This window comes from Rhipicephalus microplus, chromosome 10 (genome assembly GCF_043290135.1).
Source record: "Rhipicephalus microplus isolate Deutch F79 chromosome 10, USDA_Rmic, whole genome shotgun sequence".
NCBI classification, from domain to species: Eukaryota; Metazoa; Arthropoda; class Arachnida; order Ixodida; family Ixodidae; genus Rhipicephalus; species Rhipicephalus microplus.
Genome location: NC_134709.1, coordinates 8,332,542 through 8,355,461, shown reverse-complemented (window position 1 = coordinate 8,355,461; position 22,920 = coordinate 8,332,542). Strand labels below are relative to the sequence as shown.

Genomic DNA, 22,920 nt, shown 5'->3' with positions numbered 1-22,920 from the left:
ATATATATATATATATATATATATATATATATATATATTGTGATGTACTAGACAGAGAACAAGAGACAACACCCGATCCTGACTTATTCTGTTCTTAGCTGTTCTTATTCTGCCTTCGTTCTTCTCTTGTAATGAACATAAGGACAAGTTTCACCAGGCAGACCATACTGCTTGAGCAGCCTTGATATGTTTTTTCCAATGTCTTAAGATTGTTCTTATCCCTGCTGATCATCTTCCCATTCAGCTTGCTTATTACACCATCAGCCAGATTCCCATCATGGTATAAATTGTCCAGGAATATCAATAATTCCTTCTGAAGCTCAGGTTGGCCTTCCAGGTAGCTCTCAAGCAAGGCCATTTTGTCCATGAGAAAAAGGGGAATTGGTATGTCTTCAAGGGTAAAGTATCCGTGCAGTTTCAGGCTAGCGACAACAGTGCTTGCCTCACTAAAACGCTTCCTGAGCAGCAGATCCTGCACAATGTCCATGTACTTCACACCGTCTTCTTCAAGCTTGTAGACATCACACACAAGGGCAATCAGAAAGGGGTTTCTCTGCTTTAACACTGCCAGCAGAGCCAAGCGCTTTATGTCATCAGTAAGGAAGGCAGCGTACACCTCTTTGTGCTCACTCAGCCATTCCTGGAACACATTCATTATAGTGACGGCCAGACTGTTGGGCCGATTCTCATAGAAGTCTGACGTTGCACGCATTAATAAAAATGCGCATTCAAAGCAATTTTGTGCTTTGTCAAAGTAGGTTTGCAAGACTTTCAAAAGAGCTCCTGTCTTCCTATTCCTGGCAGAATGCCAGAGCGACCCTAAATGTTCTGGCCACATTGGATCCATGGTTGCTGACTGCCCCACCGTGATCAAGAGAGAAAGCCAAGACACGCAGAACGCAGTCGAGCTGCTCACCGCGGGCGTCAACAACTGCCTTGGAAATCCGATAGCAACCTGCAGATCGAATTCACACGTCGCCCGCCAAACCGCGGCCTGACCGCTCTCTCGGCAGCTGGGGTGCGCACAGGACTATATATATATATATATATATATATATATATATATATATATATATATATATATAATATTTGTTTGGCAACAATTTACAATCAGGGTTGCCTGTAAACAAGGTACTTTTCTTTTTGCGGCGTTAAATATAAAATGGGTTTTTTCCTAATAACTCTGCACAAGCGTGCCGGCGTTGGTGAGACGTGCCCGCGATTTTTGGTGGCCAAAACGCGACAAATATTTCCTTCAAATGTATCTTTCAAAGAAAATCGCTAATTCACCCGCCCCCCTCACCAAGATTGCCAACCGCCGCGTGGAGGACAAATTCGGGGGCCATGGGTCACCAGTTCCGATTTCGGCCATCTCCACCGAAGGTGCTATTCGGACACGGAGAAGGCCCATTCAAATATTCTCATGCTGGGGGGATCGCTTGAAAGATTGTGCATGAGCCGATTGCGCTCCAAATCGGGTTTTTTGTTGTTGTTTGTTTTTGAACATCTCATGTAAAATTTGCAAACCACTTGAAAAGTGTCTATAGCCAAAGACCAAAGGAGTTCAGATATACACAAGCAGTTCGCCTCAATTCATATGTATACATTAAGAACAAACGACACGCATGAACGCAGTAGGTTGTCATCTGCTGCGGTGTAAAGCAATGTGCGCCGACATGGCTCAGGTGGCAGGTCTTGCAACGGCACCAACTGTCCCGACAAAATATTGTGCCTGTGCGGCCTCGCTTCCGAGATCGCTCTGGGTGACTCGTGCCGCATGCCCCAATAGCAGTGGGACCTGGTCTGGAACATGCACAGTCACGGCTTTCGGCAAGACGTGTGAAGATTTCTTGGCCCGACTCTTCCCGGAATGACGTGGATGCGGATAGTTCGAGTCGACCTTAACACTCTTTCTGGGTGCCTTTTCAACAGAGTCTTTCGTATCCTTGACCCTCCTGGGGCGTCGGTGACGTCGACCTTTTCCGGAGCTGACGTCTCCGACAGCGCCTGTTCCATCTGGTGCTGCAGTGTTCATCATTCGTGGCGTCTCCATTGGCAGATCCTTGTGCTCGTCCTGCGATCGGGCAGCAGACGACGGCGTTGCTCCAGTTCCCATGCGCGGGCAAATGGAGGCAGTCGGCGAGCCTCCGAAAACCGTGATGCCTTCAGGAAGTGGGCTGAATGCTCCCGAGTCGTTCACGTGCGACGTCTCGACGTAGTGTTCGGAACCCGGTGAGGGAGCCACATCGACGTCGCTCGAACCGGGGCCCATCGGAAGCGCTGCAACGAGAAAAGTTGGAGATCATATCCATAGTGAAGCGCAGGGTTCCCCCTCCCCGGGGGGAGGGGCGAATGTCTACCACAGTGCCCCTCCTCTTCGACTAATTCAAAATATACGACGCATAGCATCAAAGCTTGGCCGTCTTGGTTAGACGTCGGAGGGGAATAAAGTGCAGAAGAAGACGGGTACAAGGAAGACGTACACACAGTGCTGATTTACAACACCTAATTCGAATGAAGGGAACGATGAACCTTTACACATATTCCGCTGACATGCGCCACGAATGGGAAATATGTCGAATGCTTTTTATTTCCTTATTTTATTCTTTTTTGAACGTTACATACGCACGTCTTACATACAGGTCTTATATAAAAAGACGTGCCATTCATGGACTGTTTAGATATGATATTTCAAGAAATGAATCAGAAAGTGTTACCGAAGAAAAACTAATGTATCTGTTACTGAACTTTCTGATGAAATCTGCCTCAAGGAATTCACGTGTCAACCGTAAATTATGACTAGCTGGTACCTCGCTTTTTCCAAAAAAAAAAAAAAGATCGCACAACCACAGTCGTGGCAATGGATGCCTAAGTGGCATTGAACCGTGTTGTACAGATTGGTATGGTGTTAGGTGTACAACACGGTTCAAGGCTACACGGACATAAATTGTCGTGACTATGGTTGTGCGCCTATCAGACGTCTTATCTCGCTGCTGGCTTTCAAGAAGGCGGTAGGGTTGGAAGCGAGTAGAGTATGCTGCGCTCGGTGGTGGGAACGGCTCAGCGAGTGAGTGTACGGCGCGTGATGGGGCGCCGCGCGAGCCATCTGCCGCCGCACCTGCGCTCTCGCTGCACTCCCGCTGCCCCGGGAGCACGCACTTGTTTCGCTCGGCGCACTTGTTCGGCGCAGCGAGCATTGACGATGGGGTGCGGGCTTAGGGAGATTTGATCCTGCAACACACACACTCGCGCACGCACGCACACGCACACACACACACATATACACACACGCACACACATGCACGCACATGCACATATACACACGCGCACACACACACACACACGCACGCACACAAATGCACACACATACACACACACGCACGCAAGCACACACACATACAGACACGCACGCACACGCACGCACAAACGCGCACACATACACACATATGCGCGCACACACGCACACACACACCCACACACACACACATACCACGCTCACCTCCGTGAGAAGAAGCGCTGCTCAGGGAAGATTTGCGCCTCGCGCCATCGGCAGACCCCTGACCAGCAGAGAAGTCTGAAAGCATCGACAGCCTCCGCTTAAACCATGAACTCGGCACCTCTGGCTCCTCCATGATCTCTCGGTTCAGCTCGTCCTTGGGCCGAGCGTCCTGGATAATCAGACCTGGTTCCGGCTTCGATTGCGGCGGCAGTGCAGCCGGCTTCGGTGCGACTTGCGTCTGGACGACGGAAGTCTCCTCGCCGCTGTCCTCGAAGGTTTCGAGTGGGCTGAACTGCTGCACGATGGCCGAACCCACGGAGTCGCTGTAGACGTTCACCGTAGTGCGGAAGCGGTCACTGCGAAGAGTCAGGTTGTTCCGTGCGCAGCTCCTCCATTTCACAGATTATCCATTTGTCGAAAAGTGCACGGTGGCAAATGTGTGTGAGGCGCATGCACACCATCGGAAGTATCCACTACGTTGCAAATGATCGACAATCATGCGCATATGACTGAGTAGATTAGCTTTACGGCACACGTGTTTCAAAAATATGATACGAACTGCACACAGTCCGAAAAGTAGCCGCAGGTTGGACAGATGATAGAATTACTTGTAAGGCGGTAACCGAACTTGCCAGCACTATAGTGGGAGATGCAATAATGGCCGCGAAAGTGCAACTGTACTAGCAGTGCAGCTGTTCACTGAACGCAGCAGATGCTCCAATGAATAACTATTAGCCTGGTTGTCCAGTGAATGCGCGTTGAGAGTACGCGTGACACCAGCCGAAAAGTGGCATAGTAACCATACAGCTCCACATATTGACCCGAGATGTAGAACTAGGTATGTGATAATAATAAAAACTGACTGACTGATTGAATAATTGATTGATTGATGGTTGCGTTGGGTGGTCTTGAGAAGAAACCAGGATATAAGCCAAAAGTAGCGAAAGGCCCATGTCGTTTAATTTCATCGTCACACTTGTATGCAGATAAAACAGGGGCGTTATAATTAGAAAAGTTTTTATTTTTAGGCAATAATACCATTTTGAATCAGCAAGGTTATGGAAACAAGATCACGAACTTCTCCCTCTTGCTTGGTCTTCAAGTCACAGACAACTATATATATATGAAGTCGGAAACAAGGCACTTTATCGGCAAATACCGGGGAAGATGCCGACATAATGCTTCAAAACAGAAGTACAAAAGTAGCCAGAAAGTAGGAGCCAACCTAAAGTTTTCGTCACCAGACGGGGTTTTAATGTAGCCACTCTGAGGAACGTACTAACTATAGCCTTCATTACCACCTTATTAGCACTTTTGAAAAGTCTTCATGTGCGTGCCACCTGGCGGCGCGCACATGAAGGCTCTCTAGCCACTTTGGCTCAAGAGTAACACCAAACGGAGACGTACACAGCCCAGTCGATGACGAAGACGAGGCTGATGTTGCGGCTGGACACTCGAAGCGCCATGAGGATCATGAGCACCGTGAGCACACTGCTGTTCGGGATACTCGCCGCACCCAGGCTGGCCAGCACCACAGTCGTGCTGCGAGGCAGGCCAATAACATCTTCAGCGTTTTCGCGAGATGTGGCTGTCGCGATTTACTGATGACTCCTCATGGTTATTGGCATTCCCTCTCAAAGGGGGCGGCGAAACTGCTTAACCTGGGACCGAATTCATGAGGCTGCTCTTTGGTAAGAGCGTTTTCCCAAGCCCCGCATCTGGCTGAATATTCTTTAATGAAGATTTTTACGGCGAAAGCTGTTACGAGATCACAACTCGGGTCCCGCGGCACTGTATCTGTGCGCCGCCGCCGCTGCCGCCATCACCGCCGGGTTCCGTAACCACATCGCACGAAATTAGAAAAAAAAACGGCGCCAATGATACAGTGGGGCTCAAACCAGGGTCCACTGGGCGCGAGCCCAGCATTTTACCATACAGCTATACGCCATTGCTTGGGACATACTGGCAAACTTTCCTCGGGCATGCTTTATGTCGGGAAAGGAATCGCGTTCAATACGACTTTTAAAGCGTTTTAAAACAGCGAAAGAACAACCTGTCGTCCCACAGTGCGAATAGCGTAAACGAGTGGGTCGTTAAATGCCCCAACCTATTATGAAAGCTTGTTCTTGTTCGCCTATCAACTGTGGCGCATACCCCCTTCAAGCATGAATTCCTCGTCGCGGTCAGCTGCATGAACCATTGGCACGAAATTCCTGGCAAGTGTTTAGCTGATACCACATCTTTTCAGAAGAATGACTAAAAATGGCACAGCGAATGCCGGTCTTCTACCATTTTTTTTATTATTAATGTCGTAGTGGGTATCAAGCAAGTGTGCTTGCATTGGTTACCCAATGAGTGTTTTCAAGGCTATATGAAAGGCTTTCGCTGTGACATGTGCTGCGCCCTACGCTCAGGGCTGGCGTTTTTCCAAGTCTCGCATCTGGCTTAATATTCTATAACGAAGATCTTTAGCGTGACACATTTTTTGACTATGAGTCCATGTTGCTACAGGTAAAACGCAATTTTCCATTTCCTGATGGCGCCCATAGAGTCAGACATGAATTAACAAAACTTGGCACAAATTCGATTTAACGAAGTTATTGCTAAAATAAATGAGTAAAAGAAGCACTGATTTGTTTCCGATTTTGAGACAAGTTTTTGTTCGAGCACACGCTTCAACGCTGTTGCGTTGATATAGTAATACTTATTGGGGTTTGACGTCCCGAAACACCTCGATTATGAGGGACACATAGTGGAAGACGCCGGAAATTTCGACCACCTGTTTTTTTTTTTAACATGCACCCAAATCTGGGCACACGGGCTTACAGCATTTTCGCTTCTATCGGAAATGCAGCCGCTGCAGCCGGGATTCGTTCCCGCGACACCCGCGGATCAGTAGCCGAGTACCTCAGCCACTGGACCACAGTGGCTGAGGTACTGATATATATATATATATATATATATATATATATATATATATATATATATATATATATATATATATATATATATATATATATATATATATATATATATATATATATATATATATATATATATATATATATTGCTACGGAGAGGAAGAAAAGGAAGAGGTGCGACTGACAGGCGCGCGACTGGGCCAATCAGCCATTGTGTCTCTTGCCTGTAGTTTTTACTCTGCAAATACATCTTGCTCAGAAGCAACCAACCTCGTAACATATTGGTGAGAGGTGCTGGGTAACCATCAGGCAACGGAGCTCCGCAGCGGACGTCGCATCGCCCTTCCAGCCATGGCCAATGCTCAGCCCTCCGCGTCAACGTCAGCGTCTCCGACGAACATGGCGTCGCAACCGTACGTTTTCACGCCTCTCAAGGATCCCGGTACATTCTGCGGAACCGATGGCGTCGACGTTGATGATTGGCTGGCCATGTTTGAACGAGTGAGTGTGCCGAACAGATGGGATCCCACACTTCAGTTGGCTAATGTGCTGTTCTATTTGAGAGGCACGGCCAAGGTGTGGTATGAGAACAATGAAGAAGAACTCACAAGCTGGGACCAATGCAAAGCAAAGATGCGAGAGGTGTTTGGCAAAACCGCCAGTCGGAAGATCGCCGCCAAAAAGGAATTGGCCTGCCGTGCCCAATCCCCTACGGAGTCATACCTCGCTTACATTCAAGACGTGCTGGCCCTCTGCCGAAAGGCCGAAAGCGACATGACAGAAGGTGACAAGGTGGGACATGTTCTGAAAGGGATTGCCGACGACGCGTTCAATCTCCTGATGTGCAAGGGCTGTTCCACCGTAGACGCGATCATCAAAGAGTGTCGTCAGTTCGAGCAAGTGAAAAGTCGCCGCATTCTACAAACATTCGCTCGACTCCCAAACACCGCTGCAACATCTACTTGCGAGGACCAGTCAACACCACAACGTGCATCGCCGCCGGGAGACCTTACACGCATTGTTCGTCGTGAATTGGAAGCTATGGCGCCCTCGGCGTTCTATTCGCGCAGTACCGATGCCACTCCTGTTACTGTTCCTCTTGTTCAAGCCATCGTGCGCCAGGAGCTTGAAAACATCGGAGTGCATTCCGTGTGCCATGTCACCGCGCCTAGAGTCAGCGAACGCCCTTTCGTGATGCCCTTCTCCGACCGACGGTCTTCTCCACGTACTCGCAACCCGGCTGAGTGGCGAACTGCAGATGACCGCCCTATATGTTTCAACTGCCACCGCGTTGGACATATTGCCCGTTACTGCCGCAACACATGGTCCTCGGCACATCGCGCAACGACCAATATGACCCGTTTCGACGATACCGCCCGCACCTTTCCACCTGCCGAAGAGCCCAATGCCATTGACCATTCTCGGAACACTTGGTACAGCCGCTCGCCTTCACCACGTGGGCACCAGTCTCGATCGCCGCAAACACGTCGTCCATCGTCCCGTTCGCCGCAGCCACGGCGCTTCTCGTCCCCCGTGGCTTCCGGCCGCGTTGTCTCGGAAAACTGAGAAATGCAGCCCCCGGAGGTGGTGCTGCATTGACGACTTCCGCAGCAAATCCTCTTTCCGTTCCCACCAGACGAAGTGTAATAGACGTTAAAGTAGACGGCGAACCTGTACAAGCACTTGTCGACACCGGCGCAAGCATTTCGGTCATGAGTTCAAGCCTACGCACACGTTTAAAGAAAGTTCTGACACCAGCGGCTGCACAAATGCTCCGTGTGGCCGATGGCGGCACGCCGATGGTTCTCGGTCTGTGCACTGCCCGCTTACGTATAAAGGACCACACTACTTCTGTCATTTTAGCCGTGATTGACCACTGCCCTTATGACATTATCCTAGGCCTGGACTTCTTGTCGAATCATTCTGCTCTGATCGATTGTGCTACAGGCGTTCTTCAGCTAGAGTTGCCTCAGATAGTCGCTGAACCCCACACTGCCCCGCCGCGCCTGTGCTCTCTTCAGGATGTGCGGCTGTCAGCTCAGGCAGCCACCTTCGTCGTTTTGACCGCACAACCCCAAGTTCCCGATGGTCAATATGTCCTCCTTCCTCTCGCCGACGTCCTCTTGAGCCGCAACATTGCCATTCCCCATACGCTTGTGACTGTTACTGACAATTGTACCTCGCTTCCACTTCTCAATTTCAGCTTGTGCCCTCAAGTGCTTCCTCGTGGCATGTTCTTGGCCAGCGTATCTAATGCTGACGAATTCGAAATAGCAGCGCTCACCACCGAGATTGATTTACTTCAGTCTCCTGTAGCGAACAGCACCTGTTCTCGGCCAGATCGTTTCTCGAAGATGATTGCACCCGACCTCAATCCTGCGCAAGCCAATGACATCCATCGCCTTCTCGCGTCATATACCGACATTTTTTCTTTCGACGACAGACCTCTAGGGCAAACATCCACTGTTCAGCACCGTATAAATACTGGTGACGCCAGTCCTATTCGCCGACGCCCCTATCGTGTCTCCCCCACTGAGCGTAGAGTTATCCAAGCAGAAGTGGACAAAATGCTCAACAAAGGTGTCATAGAACCATCAAGTAGTCCTTGGGCCTCCCCTGTCGTCCTTGTGAAGAAAAAAGATGGTACCTGGCGCTTCTGCGTTGACTATCGCCACCTAAACAAGATCACACGAAAAGACGTGTACCCGCTACCACGCATCGATGACGCGTTGGACTGCCTACACGGGGCTACATACTTCTCGTCTATAGATCTTCGGTCCGGCTACTGGCAGATTTCTGTCGATGAAATGGACCGCGAGAAGACGGCCTTCATTACACCAGATGGTTTATACCAGTTTAAGGTCATGCCTTTTGGACTATGTAACGCCCCTGCCACATTCGAACGAATGATGGACTCTCTCCTGCGTGGTTACAAGTGGTCTACTTGTCTTTGTTACCTAGACGATGTGATAGTCTTTTCATCTACTTTCGATAGCCACCTGACCCGTCTCGCTGCAATTCTCGCAGTCTTCAGAACAGCTGGGCTACAACTCAATTCCAAGAAGTGTCAATTTGGTCACCGTCAGATTGCCATTCTGGGCCATATTGTAAACGCCGATGGTGTCCAACCAGATCCCGAAAAGATCCGCGTCGTCCGTAGCTTTCCAGTGCCCCGTTCTACATCCGATGTCCGTAGCTTCGTCGGCTTATGTTCCTACTTTCGCCGTTTTGTGAAAAACTTCGCCGACGTTGCCCGGCCACTGACAGATTTGCTGAAGAAGGATACCACATTCTCATGGGGCCCTGAGCAGGCTCAAGCGTTCGCCGCTCTCATCGGCTACCTAACTACGCCCCCCATACTTGCCCACTTTAATCCTTCTGCTGCAACAGAGGTTCGCACCGACGCCAGTGGCCACGGTATCGGCGCAGTTCTCGCTCAGCGGCACCACGGTAGACAGTGCGTGATAGCTTACGCCAGTCGCCTGCTTTCTCCCCAGGAGATGAATTATTCCATCACCGAGAGAGAGTGTCTAGCTTTAGTTTGGGCCGTCGCCAAGTTTCGGCCATATTTATATGGTCGCATTTTCACTGTCGTTACGGACCACCACGCCCTCTGTTGGCTGACTTCTCTGAAGGACCCGACTGGACGTCTGGCTCGCTGGGCTCTGAGGCTTCAGGAATTTTCGTTTAGCGTCAGCTACAAGTCTGGCCGTTTGCACAAGGACGCAGACTGTCTTTCTCGATATCCGGTAGATCCTCCTGATCCCGTTGCGCCTGACCTGGAGAGCAGAGTAATGGCGTTCACAGACGTCAGCGATATGCGCATCGAACAACGACGGGATGAGTCATTGCGCACTATCATCGACGCCATCCAGTCTGACAGCCATGACGCTGAATCCCGTATGTTCGTGCTGCATGACGGCATCCTCTACCGCCGCAACGTCACCACTGAAGGCCCTGAGCTTCTGCTTGTCATCCCTCGTCATCTACGGCCTGCCATACTTCAACAACTTCACGACGCACCAACAGCGGGACACCTCGGCGTTTCCCGCACATACGACCGCGTGCGACGTCGATTTTTCTGGCCTGGATTGTACCGCAGCGTACGTCGATATGTCGCCACTTGCGACCTCTGCCAGCGCCGGAAAAGACCTTCTTTGCTGCCAGCTGGATATCTTCACCCAATTGAAGTCCCCTCTGAACCATTTCATCGCGTGGGACTCGACCTTCTTGGCCCTTTTCCGACGACGACACTCGGAAATAAATGGATTGCCGTCGCCACAGATTATGCGACCCGTTACGCGATAACAAAGGCCATGCCAACCAGTTGCGCCACTGACGTCGCGGATTTTCTTCTTCATGACGTCATCTTACACCATGGTGCACCCCGACAGCTGCTTACGGACCGCGGCCGCTCTTTCCTGTCCAAAGTTGTCGATGACCTCCTTCGCTCGTGTGCTACAGCGCATAAGCTATCTACCGCCTACCACCCACAAACTAATGGCCTAACTGAACGTCTCAACCGCACGCTCACAGAGATGCTTTCGATGTACGTCTCCGATGATCATCGAGACTGGGATACCACGTTGGCCTATGTGACCTTCGCATATAACTCCTCTCGACATGACACTGCGGGATTCTCGCCTTTTTATCTTTTATATGGTCGCGACCCCATATTGCCATTTGAAACCACCTTGCCTCTCGTGCCATCTGCTTCCGAGTACGCGCGCGAAGCCATTGATCGGGCTCACATGGCTCGTCAAGTTGCCCAGTCTCGCCTCACCAGGTCACAGGATATGCAAAAAGCCCGCTACGACCACCGGCATCGAAATATAACGTTTGCCCCAGGTGACCACGTGCTCCTCTGGTCACCGTGTCGCCGTGTAGGTCTCTCCGAAAAACTTTTGTCCCGATACGCCGGACCCTACCTAGTCTTACGTCAAGTTAGCGACGTAACCTACGAGATAGCGCCATTGCACTCCAGTACGTCACCAAGTTCGTCACTAGTTGACATTGTCCATGTTTCGCGCATGAAACCCTACTTCTGTCGCACTTCTCCGGACTCTCGCCGAGACGGCGCTCCAACGCCCGGGGGTCCTGCTACGGAGAGGAAGAAAAGGAAGAGGTGCGACTGACAGGCGCGCGACTGGGCCAATCAGCCATTGTGTCTCTTGCCTGTAGTTTTTACTCTGCAAATACATCTTGCTCAGAAGCAACCAACCTCGTAACAATATATATATATATATATATATATAAGTAGATCCTCCAAGAGAACGGTAACAACGGAAGTGTTTAATTCGACAGTTTCGGCCAGAGTCTGGCCTTCATCAGGAGTCATGGTACATTCTGTTTGCGCTCACATTTATAGTATTTTGGGTAAAAAATGAGAGGGAAAGAACGAAAAAAACGAAAAAAACAGAAAGAAAGAAAGAGTTTGAAAAACGAGAGAGGAAAGGATATCCAGAAAGTTCCAGGTTCCACTGTGCTTCGCGAGTGGCGTCGTCAGTGTGTAGAAAATACACACTGACGACGCCACTCGCGAAGCACAGTGGAACCTGGAACTTTCTGGATATCCTTTCCTCTCTCGTTTTTCAAACTCTTTCTTTCTTTCTGTTTTTTTCGTTTTTTTCGTTCTTTCCCTCTCATTTTTTACCCAAAATACTATAAATGTGAGCGCAAACAGAATGTACCATGACTCCTGATGAAGGCCAGACTCTGGCCGAAACTGTCGAATTAAACACTTCCGTTGTTACCGTTCTCTTGGAGGATCTACTTGACCTATTGCAACGCTACGGCCATTTTCGCCACCATGCCTGCCTATATATATATATATATATACATACCGTATGGGTAGGGTCTTCGTAGGGGCCGTTCTACCGCCCCTACGAAGACCCTACCAATACGGCATAGGACAGCACAGGAGAAAAAACTCCCAGCGTGGGGAAATAAACACTGGCTGGCGCGACGAGAGCACAGACGGGCAGGACACGGGTTCAAGCTTATTTACGTATCTATGTAGGCCATACGGAACATCCCAACGCGATTCCTCCCGCGTGCTTTCGCAACACGGCTTTCCGATGCAGCCGCGAGCTACGAGGTTCAAAAGGGAAGAAGGTGAGCTGACGCTTCGCTGGGAAAGTGACACCTGGTCTACTCGATTTATAGCAGGTTCAGACCGGATAGGAAACAATAAAAATGGCAGCATATCTACGGAGTGAATGATGGAGAGTGGGGCGAAGCATTCGCCCGTCCATGCGTCCGTCTGTGTGACCGTCCATGCGTCCGTCTGTGTGACCGTCCATGCGTCTGTTCGTGCGCCCGTCCCTGCGTTCGTTCATGCATCCGCCCCTGCGTCCGTTCATGCGTCCATCCATGCATCTGTTTGTGTGTCCGTTAGTTCATCTATTCAACACTCCAAGTACCACCATCTCGCATCTTTTCATCATATATTCCCCATATAGAAGCACCGCCATTCAGTGGACATTCCAAGGACTAAACGAGAGGTGGCACATGCACACTTTCTTACGGCTTGCGCTTCGGGTCTACTTCCCACCTTCAACCACCTTGAGTTAATGGTATATACTAGTTCACTGTATTCATGGCACTGCGGCCCAATGCTCGCTAAACCTTTTGAAAACCAAGGAGGTTACGCCCAGCGAGTATAATGTAGCAACCTTTTCCTGTCAGATAGTGCTCAATGTACATGCCAGTGGCTGCTAATGTGAAATGAGAGACAGGAGGATTCAGCTTTTAATTTCTTACGGCTTGCGCTTCGTATCTACTTCCCATTTTTAACCACCTCGAGTTCATTCATGGTATATACTAGTTCATTGTATTCATGGCCCTGCGGTTCAACGCTCGCTAAACCTTTCTAAAACTAAGGAGGTTACACCGAGCGAGTATAATGTAGCAACCCTTTCTTGTCCGATAGTGCTCAATGTACATGCCAGTGGCTGCTAATGGGGATCGCAGCGTGCGCGTTGACAAAAAGCCGAATGCTCCTGTTTCTCATTCCCCATTAGCAGCCATTGGCATGTACATTGAGCACAATTTTTTATTGTTAAACAACGCACAGAAGAAATCTCTCACCAGCATCACCTTGGAGGTCAAATGTTATACCTATTTCGGGTATGTGCGACTGGTGGTTACGTACTACGAGGGACGCACAAGCCACGCCATAAGGAGCTTCGCCCCTAAAAGGAGGATACTTTGCGCCCCTCCTGGGCACGTCCTCTCGCGCGCAAGCATTCAAAGGAGGTACCCGATAATACAGGCTTCGACGGCTCCCAGCTGCACGCCGTCGAGGCGGGCGATGACGACCGCCGTGGCGGCGGCGACCACGGCCGTGCCGGACATGCTCACGTTGGCGCCCACCGGAACGACGAAGCGCACGACGCGAGGATCGAGTCCCGCCAGGTCCTCCAGGGCCTCGATGGTGCCCGGCACGCTCTCGGTGCGCGACGCCGAGCGGAACGCCTTCATCGCCGGCACGCACGTGATGCGCAGGAAGCGGCGAGCGTCCTGCGTGCAATTACGAACGCTAGATTATAATTACGATTGTAATTGCAAGCCGTGCATTACGATCGGCGAGTTAGTGCATAGCAAAGGGACGATCGAGGAACAAACAACACCAGAGAGGGCAGCAGTCAACAGGCTCCGAAACGGGCTTGAAAAGATGGCGCATTTTTTCTGCGCGTGACCAACCTCTACCCTCTGTAAAGTTGTTTGCGCCGCATGGCGCACGTGTTTTGCACAAACGTTGTATTTCGGGGTTGACAACTATTGAGCGATATGTGGCGTTGTGTTCGCGAGCGGTGATCACCACTATCATCATCATGGTTGGTAGAGCAATGGTGCCGGCGGTGACCCCATGAGGAAGGCAAGCCTTGGTTACAGTGCACTGTACCTTGGTGGAGTTGAGAGAGCCTCTTTTGGCGCGGACGGCTGTCTCTCGCTACAGTGGCTGGAATTCCAAGCCACTGTACTATCGCGGTGGGTCTGACGTGGACGGCACCGGGCGCCGTCTGCGGTGGGCCCACGTGGTGGGTCAGGCGTTAGCGACACCACCTTGTTTGTCATATTGTTTAATATTGTGTAAGGATGTCTTCACGTGTTGATCACGATTGGTGTTATAATTATTCGGCTGACAATATCGTCGTTCTAAATTAGTTAAATAAGTGTGTGTGTATCGTTTGGTTTGTTCCGACCGTGTCTACTGTGTACTTTCACTCCAAGAGCGTGGCGTGGCGCTCGCTCGCCATTTCGAGTACCCACAACGCGCAGTGACGTCAACTTGGCAATCGGTGACGTGACGCAGCGCGCAGCTCTTCGATTGGTCTAAACCAGATCTCAACAAACATTAATGAAGTCAACGTCGCCGATCGCCGCGTTGACGTCACTGTGCGTGGAAGGAGGTTGGTCAGGCGTTCGAAAGATGCGTGAGCTTTTACTGCGCGTTTCGGAGCCTGTTGACTGGCCCTGTTAGTTTTTAAATGCAGAAAACTTGGCCTGCCTGTCACAATCGAGCGACCCGGCCAGCCAAGCTTAAGCACTTGCTGAACGCCCAGCCATTTCGAACTGGTGGCTGCTTTCATATCTGTGAACAAAGCGATCAAAAAAGCAGGCATATCTGAGGCGCAACATCACTACGTAAGTATTACCTTTACTAGGAAACACATATGTACAGAATTCTAAAGACTTTCTTAGGATGCGATGATAGTGTGACGCTACGCACGAAAGAAGACTCGTCTTTACGGCATTTGCAGCGAAGCACGCATGTACGCGGCTCCGGGTTAAGTTATCTTTGACATGCATATTCCGTGGATAAATCCAAGTTTCAGTCAGTGCTCCTTTGTGTTCTGTTCTTTCTGTGTTCTGTCTGTTTGAACTGTGAAGTTTTCATAATGAATCTGTACCAACCAACCCACCTTTCTATCCTTACAGTAACGACGTACAAGCCTGCACAGACAATGCCTCCTAGAAATGTTATGCCTGGAACGTGAGCCGCGAACGCGCCGCCCTACCCTCGGATTTTACCCTCCCCCTCCGGTACGGAAGTGAACGCCTGTGGCGGTCGGCCCCTGCGAACACAGCAATGCTCTCACAGTTGCCTCCGAGCAGCTGTGATGTCACGTGACAAAGCGGTACGGTAATGTCATGTGACAGTGTGGTACGGAGGCGAGCGGTCCCACGCGGCGGACGGTCGCAACACGCGGTAGGAGGCATGGCCTCCAAGATTTTGTGCTGGCAGCAAGCTCTCAATTGGAGAGCCACGTTGCAGGCATAGTTTGTCTAGGAGGCGTTGGCTCAGATTATGTACACGGAAGTGCCTCGAGGCAAATACCTTTCTCGTGACGAGCACGTACAATACGGGCAGGAGGCCGAGGCCGTAGGCGGCCAGTGCGGCCACGCTGACCAGCAGGAGTGTTCCCATGGCACCGAACGAGTGGTCCAGTTCGCTGGTCTGCGATAGCCGCGTGGCCACGAGGAAGAAGACGCCGACGGGCGACACCCAGGCCGTCAGCTGGGACACCGTTACCGTGGCGTTGCTCAGGCCCACGAACAGGTTGAGCAGCGAGTCGGACTCGCTCGCCGTCACCGACAGCACGGCTCCCAGCATCACCGACATGGACAGCAGGCCCAGGATGTTGGCCCGCGAATCCATGACAACGTGGATGACTTCATCGTCCACCATACCTCGGAAAAGGATGCGAGAAATCCTCTGACGCGGGCCGAAACCCTTACATGCCGGCACGACTTCAATAGGATATAGATTTTTTTTAATAATGCTAAGAGCTTGAGAGGTTTGCCTGGAAGCCCTCTTTGCATGCACAAATCCGTCTTGCTTCATGCGAACGTGGCGTGAGAAAGTGAAGCGAAGATAACGCGACCTTTATGCTGATCGAAAGTCACTCAAAAGTGAGTGAGAGCATAATTCAGCTTATATGCATAGTGTTCATGGGATGTCACTTCCGCCGTTGTCGCTCTCTCCTGCCATGCCCGGGTACCCCCCCCTGGGTACCTGCAGCACATCGCGTGCGGGAGCGCGCTTGTCATTTGTTGCTGTCCGCGATGTTGAAAGGAAAGCAGTGTTTTTGTTGTTGTTGTTGTTGTCGTCGTCGTACTTTAACGAGCTCACTGGATCAGTATGCAAAAACACTTTACGGGTAAGTATAGTTACTGACTCATAAAATGCGAATGCAAACAGCTTACCAGTCTCATTTTGTGGAGGCATTTTGGTGTACTGAAAAAATGAATAAAAAAGTAAAATGAACTTATACTGCGAAAGAGCTAAAGTGCAACTATCGACGAAGCATCGCAAGTAGTAGTCAATTGTGAGTTAATCATTATTTGTAAGTTATTGTTTTTTCAAAACTATTTTTTCTTCTCTATTTCATGACCATATTGAACGCTTACACGACCTTTATTGACAATAAGTTTGTTTGTTTGTATACCCGTAGCGCCAGAAACGTTCTGTGTGTAGGGAAGGAGCTAAGCCGCAACGTATGTCATTGTGTAACAATTCCACACAGAAATTCCAGTGCACGTACATGATCCGACTAGATCAGTACGTAGAGAAAGCGTAAGGTCACATGCGAAAAATATAAGGCTGTGAAATTGCATTTGGAAGTTCGCCCGCAGTATAGATATTATGGACGAGTCAATGTGCGAAATTGTTCATTCACAGGGAGGACGGCAATCATATGCGTCATGGCAGTAAAAGAGACGTGCAAAATTGAGGTTATTACGCCTTGACGAAACTAAAGGTAGATATAACCGATGCCGAATGCGAATTGTATTATTACGCGTGTTATATTTAGATTTCACCCGCAAAGGCTGTTAGCAACGGTCGGATCAGGCCGTACCGCAATGTTTGCGAAGATTCGAGATTGTTTGCGATGATTTTGTTAAGATTGCGCGCAGCTATAGGACACGAATAGTCCAGCTTATTCGGGAGCTTACGCGGCCGCCAGCGGTAACACTGGAATATTCGATGGCACATGTGTAAAGGCCGTTGTGTTCTACCGCTTGTTATACATTACTCGACGGCCGACACTCCGTCTATCAGCGTATATAGAGTGAATTGCTTGTACCCGACTTTTGCTTTCCCGGGCTCAAGTTGGCCCAAATAAAGAGTTGCATACTTCTCAGTCTTGTTGCGGCCTTCTTCGACATCACGACTACAATATTAACCATGGCACAAAACTGCATACAGATTCGACACACCTCCGAGGTGATTTCGCATGCAGGAAAAAAAAAATCTTTACGTATTGGCGAAACTTCATTATTTCGGAAAGCGCTGTTCAATTGCACTTTACTCTTTTCGTGCCAGTTTTTATAACGGCTTGATCTGACATTGTTCGCCCGTTCATTGGAAACACTCACCGTGTACCGGATGCAAGCCTCAATATAGTTGTCGGGGAACAGGTTCCTTGGAAGGAATGACACATTTCAAAAAGTTAGGTAACAGAATTATGAAAACATTTATAGCCACGCACTTTGCCTGGTGATCTCGCGCAATGGCACGCTCGATCTGATGGCACATTACTGAATAACCTATGTTTATGTAAACATGCAATCATGCAGCAAAAGATATGGCACTTCTTTCACATGTATACATAATCTAGGCTTATCCATGGCGCATATGAGACAAACTCCTATATACTTCCACGTTTCCCGACAACTAACGAGTTGCGTGCTCCATTTTGCGAACTAGTCGGCTACTTGTATGTGATTGTTACGTTGAATGTATACGTCTCGGGTGGTTGGAGTATATGAAGAGTAAACGCGAAAAGCTTCTATAACTGGCTAAATAATCGACTGGCGCTGCTTTTAAGGCTGTATCGTGTTTCGCTGGCGTTTTGTGTAGTACTTATAACTCTGGTTAAAAGATATTATAATAGACAGTGGTCCTCAGTCAGGAGTCAGATATACGTACTAGTAATTGCATCTACGGCTAGCCTAATAACGTAGAATACTGGATGAAAAGGTGTGGAGAAAATTGTTTCTATTTCTAGAGAGCGGTGAAAGGCAAGGAACTTCGTACGAAAGCAATTACGTGTTGAGTGATGCAAACACGAGCTCACTGATGTTTAACACTTTATATATTGAGTATTTTTTTAATCATTTCAGAGTGCCCATCTTTTAGTGCATGCTCGACTGACTTGTTTGTCACAGACCGGTTTATCCCAAAAGGTCTGGCGAGTGTATACCTGAGCAAGTCTAGGAAGCCGTCAACCTGGATGTACTGACGCTGCCAGCAGGGCTCGTTCTGTGGGCCCAGCACGAGCGCTACGCCAATGCCGATTGCCGACGCCAATCCTGTAAAACCAGCGCATGACGTAAGTGGCCCGCGCAGACGGTAAAGCCCCCGAGTACTTTATTTAGGTGTTTTAACAAACGGTGCATATTCGCGCTGTGTTTAAACATTTGCGAAGGCGGGCCAAAAGACTAATCACTACTCCCGCGTGCTTTACCGGTGTTTGCTGTCGCTGACGATAATCACGCAAAGAAAAATTAATCCATGAAAACTGGTGTCCGTCGATTCTGTAGTCCAACACTTGAATATTCAGCAAGCTGTTTGGTCTTTTCGGCTCCTGCAGCCTCTACAGCCGGCGCCATCTGTATTAGTTCTGCCCACGCAGAGCACGCCAGACAGTGTATCCGAGAGCCGCCAAGCTCCAAAACAAGGAATTTAAAGACGTTGATTTGTGGACATCTTCGTGAGGCTACTATACTATATAGTATACAACTGCTACATTAGAACTGAGGGCTTCGGTAACCGCTAATGGCAGCCTAACGAACTTTTTTAATATGTATTATATACGCTTATCTCGGACTCAGTGCACCGGCGTATCCAGCGGCGAGGCGCTCGTAGGATTTCAGGCTTGATGGCTCTCGTCTGATGCCGTAGCGTCTCCCCCTACCTATTATTTTAATGTAGGGGACTCATCTTGCACCCCTTCCCGAGTCACAGTGCCCCCATTTTTGATAAAGTGAATGTATGGGCACGGCCGCTTTTTGATCCAGCTATCGTGGTATGGGGCCGAATTTGCACCCCCCCTTCCCATTTTTTTTTTGCCGGTCCCGTAAAAGGCACCCACTGGTTCGCCTGAAGCTCGGTTGTCGAGATGGTGGCCTCTGTTTCCAGCCCACTTCTTTTACACTTTGTCACTCCGAACAACGTCGCCGCGTCGTTTATGGACTTAAAGCCGCTGTCTGTTCTTCCTTTTTTTGCGCTTAGTAAATTAATGCTAACCTGACAAGTGTGAAAAAGCTAGCCCATCACCATGCCCTTCCTTGGTATACATAGCTGTAGTGTAGCAGCTGAGCCACGCGACACACCATCTTCCTAAGCTGACTTTCGGCGAGGCCGTATTAAGCTCTGCGTACTCAGGTGTGCGGTTAGAAATCCAAGGTACGTTCATGCCTTATACGTGCGAAGAGCTGAAGATATCAAGCGTAAATGACTGACCGGTGGCCAGTACGAAGTAAATCATGGCGAGCAGCCCGATCTGTCCGGCCAGCATGATGTCGACGCTGCCGAGACCGGCCACGATGCTGGACGCGACCACGGGCATGACGAGGCACTCGAGCATGCGCATATACAGCTCGCCCGGGAAGTCCATCAGCTGCAGCAGCCGGGCCGACACGCCGTGGTTGCGGATGTGCCATCCGAGCGTCATGCCGCCGGCCGCCGCGCCCAGCAGGCACAGGTTGAGCGAGTTCTCGGACATGCGCAGAAGGCTTCCACCGTCTTCATTGTCCTCGGAGCCGGTCCGCTTGCCAGCCTTGCGCTCCACCTAAAATTACATTCGCTTAAAAGCCACTTGTGCTATAGAAGACCCGGTGATTTCGTATCAAAATCTTTTCCGTGGCTGCTAACGGTGCGAGAGTAATTTTGGATGTTCTGAGGCCGCATATAATCATTCCTACCCTTGATCCGACTGTTTATTTTTTAAGGCTAAAAATTTCAGGATACAAGATGTCTTAGAGGGCAAACGGAAAGAGCAATGCACGCTGTTAACCTTCCACAAAAACACCAGCCACACTGCAACTCTAACAAAGCGATCAGTCCTGGCGAGAAGGCCAGGACCATGTGGAATCACGATATATGATAGCCATAATTACGTCATCAAAGAAATTTGAGCAACTAAACTTGCCATTGTGGTCTCTTGCGTATGGAGGCTGGCAGAGGCTTTCTTCTTCGTCTTAGCTCGTGCGATTTCACGTGCCTTCGACAAGTGGCGTCACTACCTAGACGTATCAAACGATACGCGCATGTTTCATTATAGGGCTGGATCAGCGAATAACGCATTTACTCGAAAATATTCAACAGCAGTATTGAATCACATGAAAAAAACCAAAACCCTGTATACACTGTTTGGTAAGCGGTGATGACATCGATAGGTAGTGTTGGTAATAGTGATAATGATGATTATCATCGTGATCGCCATGAGTACGGGATATCGTATACCAGTCAAGTGGTGTCGGTTCCGTCGTGGAACAGAACTAGGTGCGCGTTTTGTCGCGTTTTTCCGGACCAAATAAAAGTTTATTCACACTCCCACAGTCAAGTGGTCATCATAATTAGTATCATGAATGCAGTCAAATTAAGTTGTACCCTGTGAAATAAATTTTAAGGGCTGCAATTGCATTGCGGGCACATCGGGCGCAGATTTGAACAGCGGAACTGCTGAAGGTGCCTTGAAACACCTTTCTGACTAACAATGGAATAAGGTCTCTATTAGCACATGGTGCTTCAGGAATCACTTGCCGCAAAAACTTTTAAATTCCGTTAATTGAATTATTGTGAATTATCCATAGACCCTGTGTTATATGTACCACGTCTGTTCACAAGGCGTACACGTCATGATCACATATATGAAGTAACCCCTCATTTCGCCGGAACAAACATTTACAAATATTCATTTTTTTTTCGAAAACGATGTCGGAGTGGAATTCTAGGCATGTAGTGAACGAACTTTCTTAAATTACTATGCTACCAGCATTCAGTGTTGTGCTTTAAGTTTGTATAAAATTTTGACCAATATTGTTGAAGTTACAACCCTGTATTTATTTCTATGTACGTCGTATGTGTGCCTTCCTGAGTTGTGAGGAAAAGTTCCCGCATTCTTTGTTCGAATTGTATCATATTTTGGTACTGTATCTTCCTTTCATGATATGAGTGCCCTTCCTGCACGGGCCGAATGCTGGTCTGCAGTATTTTATAAATAAAAAAAAACTACGAGCGGAGGGAGGAAGAAGAAGAAGCCGACCAGTGCGGGCGTTAGAACATCGGCTTCCGCTATCTTCAATGATTGTGTGCGGTTTGCCGCCTACAATCACCGTGATTTGCACACCAACGTACGCACCAAGTTACGAGAATTCCGTGGACACCGTATTTATTTCGGTGGGTGGACTCTTTCTCTACATTTGGCCTTCTGAAGTGCTTACGCCGCCGCTGCCTCGCTACCCCTAACGGGCTAAGCCTTGCTCCGGTGAGCCAAGGTGGGTAGGCTTGGGCCTATCCCGCAAGTTTACCCCGTTCATCATGGAAATCGTCGAAGGCGAAGCAATATCGCCTGAAGAAGCGAATGGCCCAGGCTGGATTACGGCGTACAACCGTAAGCCAAGCAAGAGCAAAGCTAACCAATCCCAAGACGCAAGACCAACAATTACGCGAGGGAGACGTAGGGACGGCGGCCGCACCGCCGGACCGAGAAGCGCGTACCAACGCCTCGTCGCTACCTCAAGACTCCCTCAACTACCGAGGGACACATATCGCATAATCGTAAGGCCCCGAGATGGCCTCAACGTGGCTAAAATCACGCCGGTGCAGTTTGAGCAAGCCCTGGCGATGGCCGCCGCCCTGGCTCCTCAAGACCTCATGGAAGACTCTATATGCCCAAATGTCACCCAGAACATTTTTGTAGTGTGTACCCCTATCGAACGAAACGCACGAGCTTATACCATGGTACAGCAACTACGGCTGCGAGACACTCTGTACCGAGTTGCTGTATATCCGGCTCCACCCGATAACACGTGCAAAGGCGTCATCCGAGGCATTGACATTGACCTCACCGATACCCAGATCCGAGAACTGATCGTCACAAAGCGCAACCCGAGTGCCCTGGAGGTGAAACGCATCAAGAACACCACAGCCGTCACCATCCTGTTCCAAGGAATGCAAGTTCCCAATTATGTATACTGCGGGGCGAGCATAGTTCGATGCACGCTTTTCCGCAGACACACGGAAGTTTGTTACAGCTGCGGCAGCCTCGGCCACCGTGCAGACGTTTGCCCTAATCCTAACACAACGTGGTGCCGAAAGTGCGGACTCAAAACCCCACCCGAGAACCACCAATGTAAGCCCCACTGCACCCTCTGCGGTGGACCACACCCCACTGCCGATAAGGACTGCAAACGTAAATTTCAAGTTCCGTACATCGTACGCCAACGACGACGCCGACGCCGTCGACGCGGTCGTAGCCGCTCCCG

The 22,920-nt window shown here is 49.6% G+C and overlaps 2 protein-coding genes across 2 annotated transcripts; both read right to left on the bottom strand.

The window, feature by feature from the left end:
* Positions 1–1,681: 1,681 nt before the first annotated feature.
* LOC142774861 (neutral amino acid transporter A-like) lies at positions 1,682–16,162 on the bottom strand. The gene is made up of 5 exons (XM_075876001.1): positions 15,764–16,162; positions 13,682–13,941; positions 4,907–5,041; positions 3,500–3,855; positions 1,682–2,280 (listed from the first exon to the last, which is right to left on the bottom strand). The coding sequence occupies exons 1-5, from the start codon at positions 16,112–16,114 to the stop codon at positions 1,682–1,684; spliced, it is 1,701 nt and encodes a 566-aa protein (XP_075732116.1). The 5' UTR covers positions 16,115–16,162.
* A 213-nt stretch (positions 16,163–16,375) lies between these two features.
* LOC142774860 (excitatory amino acid transporter 1-like) lies at positions 16,376–21,972 on the bottom strand. The gene is made up of 5 exons (XM_075876000.1): positions 21,964–21,972; positions 19,895–20,222; positions 18,633–18,741; positions 17,806–17,851; positions 16,376–16,441 (listed from the first exon to the last, which is right to left on the bottom strand). The coding sequence occupies exons 1-5, from the start codon at positions 21,970–21,972 to the stop codon at positions 16,376–16,378; spliced, it is 558 nt and encodes a 185-aa protein (XP_075732115.1).
* Between the last annotated feature and the right edge of the window lie 948 nt (positions 21,973–22,920).

Excerpts from the sequence above, each read along its gene's own strand:
- LOC142774861 (XM_075876001.1), bottom strand. The coding sequence starts at position 16,114 with ATGGTGGACGATGAAGTCATCCACGTTGTCATGGATTCGCGGGCCAAC. Across the intron at positions 13,942-15,763 it reads ACGTGCTCGTCACGAGAAAG|GACGCTCGCCGCTTCCTGCG; the intron begins GTATTTGCCTCG and ends AATTGCACGCAG. Across the intron at positions 3,856-4,906 it reads TTCGTCATCGACTGGGCTGT|TGACCGCTTCCGCACTACGG; the intron begins GTACGTCTCCGT and ends GACTCTTCGCAG.
- LOC142774860 (XM_075876000.1), bottom strand. Across the intron at positions 18,742-19,894 it reads TTACTTCGTACTGGCCACCG|GATTGGCGTCGGCAATCGGC; the intron begins GTCAGTCATTTA and ends CTGGTTTTACAG. Across the intron at positions 17,852-18,632 it reads GGCTTCCTAGACTTGCTCAG|GAACCTGTTCCCCGACAACT; the intron begins GTATACACTCGC and ends ATTCCTTCCAAG.